Source organism: Physcomitrium patens, chromosome 23 (assembly GCF_059467195.1).
Source record: "Physcomitrium patens ecotype Gransden chromosome 23, ASM5946719v1, whole genome shotgun sequence".
Taxonomy (NCBI): domain Eukaryota; kingdom Viridiplantae; phylum Streptophyta; class Bryopsida; order Funariales; family Funariaceae; genus Physcomitrium; species Physcomitrium patens.
Genome location: NC_143432.1, coordinates 1,830,075 through 1,836,677, shown reverse-complemented (window position 1 = coordinate 1,836,677; position 6,603 = coordinate 1,830,075). Strand labels below are relative to the sequence as shown.

The window sequence follows — 6,603 nt, the reverse complement described above, 5'->3', positions numbered from 1 at the left end:
ATTGCAATTGTTGGTGGTATATTTTACAATCGAACATCATTCACTACTCCTTGTGGATTAACACTAAAGTTTGCATCGTAATCTAGCATTCTTGGATAATTGCTCCTAGTTTCACTCCAGATTGGTATTGGATAATCTGCTTGAGATGAAATCATTGTAGCTCCAGTGGTTAAGAATTGGTCATAGTCACATTCTTCCCACACTTTTGTTCATACTAGCGAGGAAGCAACACTGGTCGATTGGGCCTCCTTCACGAATAACTTTAATTCTACTCGATAAAGTCCATTAACTAATATGGAAAAAATAAACAAATCAGGCATTTGGTTATTTGGCCATTTACTAAGAATATTTGCTACTCGGCCATAATATGATTGTACCACTTCTCCTAATACCATTTTGTTATTCATCAATCTTTTCCTAAGTCGCTCTTCAAATCCAATTGGTCGAAAATAGATTAAAAATACATTCTTTAATGCCTCCCAATTAGAAAATTGCTCAACGAACTGGCGATTATATCATTCAAATGTTGTGTCCTTTAATATTGCTGGCAGCTATCTTAACCAAATATCTTCAGTTCTGCCATTATTGGCTATACATGCAGTCAAGAATTGTGATGAATGTTGATCTGGATCTCCCGCCACACCCATTTGGACTGCAATTGGAACTACTGGTCCTTCGAATGCCATTAAGATGCCGGTGTTTCGCTCAATTCCTTATTAAAATAAAAATTGTCTCCTGCAAAAGTCTTTTTCAGACTATTATTATTCCCAAATAATTTTATTGGTTGAATACGAGGTGAAAATGATGGATTATGATATACTCTGAATTGGTCTTTATTGACAAGTGATTTATGTCGATCTTTAGAACCAATCTTGTTAAAATCAGACGTATCTCCAATTAAAAAAATATCCAATGGGATACCTAATTCCTCTGTACCTTCTTCGCTTTTCGTTAATGGCTTCGAGAAGTATGCTAGACTATTAGCAGCCCTCCCCACGAGTGCTCTTAGCAATTTCTTTAATGGTATGTATTTCTGAAATATTAGAGGTCGATCGTCTTCTGGGTACGATCAAATATACCGACAGGCATGCAACTATTACTTAATCCAACTTTGTTGATGCTTCTTTTTCAATTTGTAATCTTGCTCATTACGCAACAAATTTCTTGCTTGCAATCTCTAAGTTCTTTCTTTTGATTGCTTTATTCTCTTTTTTGTTAAATTCTCATTCTTAGTAACCATACTCTTTCATTATTTCTATAGAGTTTGCTTCCTAATCTCCTTTACTACTTCGGCAGTAAATTCCTAATACTCAATAATGTTGTCAATCCCCGGCAGCGGCACCAAAATATGATTGTCGTTTTACTTATTCCGAAAGAAACCTCCCAAAATAAACTTGTATAGGGAAATTTGAATACAGGGAAAGACCATGTATATGAGCTCCAATTGTTAGAGTCACACAATTAACCGCTACTGCTGAATACTTACAATACCAGAGAACACTTAACTTTTCTTCCTACTGTCTACTCTCTCATATCAATACGATAACAACCACGACATCAATTTTAGTACCTTATGTAATTCACAAACACACAAGCATAACCGAAACCCTGGAACGAACAACTTCCAATCCACAGAATCAGATCGAGACAATTCCTTCAATTACAATTCCTCTCCACTGAACTCACAACCTTGCGATAAACAGTGACAAGAAACTTCCATATATCATCAATCTTTCACAACAATTGATAAACAGTGATCCATAAATAACTTCGTAAATCAAATATTGATTCATTAAATCGATTCTCTTCACTAGAATCAACACTAATACAAAAGAAACAAGAAAACTAAGAAGAAGTGATAATACCAAGCTTATCCCGACTCAATATTATCGCAGTCTGGCATTTTCTTCCTCTCTCCCATCCCCCTTATACTACCCTGAGATACCAAATACTATACTACAGATGATAACTATTTTTCTTGAGTATTCATTCATTCTACCTACTGAATCACATTTTCAGCAGTTATCTATCCCTACTTACACTATACACTAGATATCTATATTCTGAAAATAACTACTTATTCTACAAAAATAATCAAAAGTATGAAGTAAGTGTATAGAACCAAGTTTAATATAACACTATTCATACTGAAAATTATAATAAAAATAATAAAATCTAGTTTAGAAATAATATAGTATTCCATGTAAAATAGTAAATATTACAACAAACTTGTGAACAGAATAATATTTAAGAATGAAAGACCAAGAATCATAAGTAGAAAAATTCTATTGTAGAAAAAAGTTTCATTAAATTCAAAAAAGAAATAAACTATATATGTGTATTCACCACAATGTACATGCAAAGATGGGCTATTAACATATCAAAATTCTATATTAACTACATACTTATACACTCTATATGTTAGATGTTTAATGCATGCAATAGTCAATACTTATCTTAACACAGAGCTTGCTATCAATCAAGCAATTTGATATCAACAACTTCAAAAATATTGACAATAAAATACTTTGGAGAAAATTTTGCAATATCTTAAAGAAACAATCAACTTTGGTCTTCACTTCTATCAAACTTGTGATCTTGACCAACATGGTTCTTCTAATTTTAATTTTGAAGGTAACTTCAATGAAAGTTATATATTCATTTTATTTGATGAATCCGTCTCATAGTCTAGCAAGTGCCAAGTATAGACAACAAATTTCATTACTACTACTAAGATGCTTGCAATCGCCAGGCCAATAAATGAACTAATTTGGTTATCATGCCTCCTACTCAATATTGCAATATCCTAGTCTATACCAATTGTCATTTCAAGTGACAATTAAAGAATATTAATTCTATTTAAAAACCTAATTTTTTAGAAACAAACCAAATATATTGATATAAAAAACTTCTTCATTTGTGAGCTTGAAGAGATATAAGAAGTTGATTTAGGGTTCAAATTTTGACTTCAAACCACACAACAAATATTTTTACTAAAGCTCAACTCCTAGATCAACTCATTCAATTACATTCCTTATTGGGTATTACAACTTTCAAAGCCGACTAAGTAGGAGATGAAAAATAACATTTGGATATAGAAATTTTCCAGGAATGAGTAAGAATGTGAAACAAATACAATCATTTGACTTTCTACATAGAAATGTGAATCGCAACTATCTCCGTGTAGTTCAGTGTACAATATACACTCAATATTCCATTCAAAAGTGTGTAAGTTCTGATTTGCATACATATCAGAAAATTAGTATTATAGTGTCTCAAAGACAATCTTGTAAAGTGAATCAGTGCGAATGCACAATTGCCAGAAAACACATTCTTTGTACTATTGCTTGATCGACTTCAATAGCAGTAAAATTACTTGGATGAAAAACAAGTAATAGATATATAAATATAATTTTCAATAAAGTAAATCTAACATAAAAAAAAACATTGAAATCATGTCGCACTTCTGAGAAGTTCTGATATTTAGGTCTAGTAAGATTCTCATTGCTTTAAATCTTTCAATTTGTGCATTAGTACATGGTGTATTACAACATAATACCAATGCCAATTTGGCAACACTTTTGCAACAAAATGTGTAACTTCACAACAATATTGCCAGCTGTGGTGTCGCAGAACAACTTCAAAAACAGTAAGTAGAAATTGAGATAGAATTGCAAACAAGACGCATGAATGTGTCGAACAAGTTGTGTATGTTGTAAAGAACAACTCAACAACTGAACCGTGCGCTGTCAACATGATGCTACACTTTCTCCACATCGAGAGTGCCCCGTACAAGCGGACGCTTCTTCGTGTCACTCGTGGATTCCTGTAAGTATGAAAAACCATTCGATTCATCAGTGCGCTGCTTCACACGCGCGAAGCAGCTGCCTCCTTGGTGAAGATTACAGCATCAACCATGCGATCATCTCCCTCACATGCAATCATTTCCAATCACTTCACCAGCGCCCGTACACTGCACACCTACATTTGGTTTCGAATTTGGATTCATGCATGTCGACCGGAGCCGAGTCCCAAAGTACAAACCACAGCAGCCGCATGTCTTCCCAGAAACATCGACTGAGTTTTATCAGCATCCCGAGGCTCATGCGCCATCGGAGCATCGAATTGCGCGTCCAACACGTGACGCAAACGAGTCTACTATCGCTATCCTGCACTAAAGCCCCAACGCCACCGACTGGACCGTGGACCGCCCGGTCCTCCACTCGTCGGAACCGCCTGCCCACCGGGAGTCATCCTCCCGAGCGCCGACCGCACACTCGGGCGCTGCGCAGCTCCTACTGCGTCCTCCGCATTCCCAATCACCTGCGGCACGTCAGCGCGCCCGAGGCGCTGCTTCCGCACGAAGTCAGGTTGGGCAGCGTCGACTTGTCCCGGAGTGCCACGGCCGTCGCCGTGTACTGGCTCACCTTGCAGTCCGTCGCCAAGAGGGAAGACGTGATGAAGCGGTCGGCTCCGCCCATGATCGGCATGGCAACGCCCCTCTTCACGGGGTTCACAAACCCGGGCTGGTAGGTCTGGCCCAGCACGCCGTTCACTTTGGAGGACAAGCTGAAGAACCTGAACTGCATGTTGAAGTGCGCGAAGCAGTCGTCCTCGCCGATGCCGTACTTATGCACTCGGTTCTCCTCGTGCCCGATGGGCAGCGCCGTCAGCACCACTCCCATCTTGTCCTTCACCACCACGTCCACGGCGTTCCTCGAGCCCACGCGGTTGATCGTCATCGTCTCGTCGGGGTCAGACCTCCACGAGGACCCCTCCAGCTCGAACGCCCTTCCGTTGTACGTGAACTCCAGCTGGTCGACGGTGGCGTCCCACTTGGCCACCTTCTTCACGCCCACGGTGAGGGAGTGCGGGCCATACACGAAGCCCAGACCCTGCACCCACGTGAAGTCGCGGGTGCGGCCCTCGGGCCGCATGCCGATGAAGTGGGCGTTGATGTGCAGGTCGCTGTCGGACACGAGGCAGAAGTCTGCGTCCTTGTAGCCGTGGAAGTAGAACATCACGCCGTCGCCTCCCAAGATCTTGGGGTCGCCGCACATGTAGTTGTTGTAACCACAGTCGACGGCTGGTGCCCCCGCAAATGCACATGCCCACGACAACACGAATCAGGGAACACTCATCAAACCAGCTCCAGGTCACCCCTCCCATCGCGAAACCGAATAATCCTCGAGACCAGAAACCACCCGACCCTACACGCACCACCAAACCTAGCAACCGGACGATCACTGCGTGCCCCGACTGCACCCGGCCCACCAACCTGCAGTGCCATGACACCACGCACGGCTGAGCGTTTCTACGCATGCGTCTCACCACGCATCATGAGCGAACGTTGCACCGGCGAGCGGCTTCGTCTAAACTACCACCGGCTGCTTCTAACCACCGGCATTGGCAAAAACCCAACAAGTGCACCAACGCGCCGGAGGCGGGCTTTGGCTATCCACGTTGGAGGATGACGAGGGGGGCCTGGGTGCAGAAACTTACGGTTGTAGCACACCTGGACGTAGCTTATGTCCGCATTGTTCGTTGTCATGTTGTTTGCGGGTGTGGTTGTGAGTCGGAACGGATTCGCCGTGACCGGCTTTGATTTAGTGCGGCATGCCGTCCGTGCGAACTTCACGACCGCCTGGTACACCTTCGTAACCAGCTGAGCGCTGTACGTCACTTCGACCTGATCCTGTCTTGTGAACTTGAATGTGAAACCGTTTGTACACCTTACCAAGCCAGACGATTTCTGGCAATTCCCGCAATTTTCTGTCACGTATCCCCCCCTGCTTTGTGGACTTGGACTTACCTTGCACATGCTCCCTTCGTTCAAGGGGCACTCACCGTTTAGCTTGGCATCGAACTCTGCGCAGTTCACCGCAGGATCGTCTGCAACGTGCGGAACACACACCAATCAGCACCATCGTTAGCCTGCACTACGCGCTCAAAGGGATGGAGAACACCGACTGACGATGGCGATATGCAACCCCATCGTCGCCAGAGCAGCACGAATGCACATAATCGCGTGCGAAAGGAAACCTCAACAAAGACTCACATTGCGCGTGCACCCAAGCCGGGACCAAGCACGCCAGAACCAGCACTAAGACGCCGGCCACTTTCATCGTGCCAGAACTCGTTGTCGTCCCGAAACGTCCACCCAGGAGTCGGACGCACAAGGTGGGACTTGGATTAGCAGGATGCACTCTCTGATCCGGTGCTGTCCGTCACCTCTCCACAACGACCCCGCCTGGTGCGCATGCAGAAGACCAGCTCGGATGGTTCAGAGTCCGGACGCGCTGCTGGATTTATATGCCGTCCAGGCCCACCACCCCATGACTACCCCCAACTCCAATTCCGGCCTCACTGGTGCCTGCGACGGCGTGCTCCATTTCCAATGCGTGCAAGTGTTTCAGGCCACGTTGCCAACGCAGCATTCGGTCTGGTCCGAATAATTATGAAGAGTCTCATTCAACAGTGAGGTCAGATCTTTTTGGCGGCATCTGTAGCGAACATTGTTCCGGGTGCCTTTCCATGTTCCCAGCTGCACTGCCAGTGGGCCCGTTTGCGAGGTATTGCTTTGGTGCGGCCCGAGGTTCAATC

The 6,603-nt window shown here is 43.5% G+C and overlaps 1 protein-coding gene across 1 annotated transcript; it reads right to left on the bottom strand.

The window, feature by feature from the left end:
* Positions 1-3,986: 3,986 nt before the first annotated feature.
* On the bottom strand, positions 3,987-6,380 carry LOC112275528 (uncharacterized). The gene is made up of 3 exons (XM_024505953.2): positions 6,059-6,380; positions 5,503-5,892; positions 3,987-5,086 (listed from the first exon to the last, which is right to left on the bottom strand). The coding sequence occupies exons 1-3, from the start codon at positions 6,123-6,125 to the stop codon at positions 4,320-4,322; spliced, it is 1,224 nt and encodes a 407-aa protein (XP_024361721.1). The 5' UTR covers positions 6,126-6,380; the 3' UTR covers positions 3,987-4,319.
* Positions 6,381-6,603: the final 223 nt, after the last annotated feature.

Bases quoted from the DNA above. Each gene is read 5' to 3' on its own strand.
- LOC112275528 (XM_024505953.2), bottom strand. From the start codon at position 6,125: ATGAAAGTGGCCGGCGTCTTAGTGCTGGTTCTGGCGTGCTTGGTCCCG. The intron at 5,893-6,058 runs GTGAGTCTTTGT...CGCACGTTGCAG, and splicing joins GGCTTGGGTGCACGCGCAAT to ACGATCCTGCGGTGAACTGC. The intron at 5,087-5,502 runs GTAAGTTTCTGC...CGGGGGCACCAG, and splicing joins CGTCCAGGTGTGCTACAACC to CCGTCGACTGTGGTTACAAC.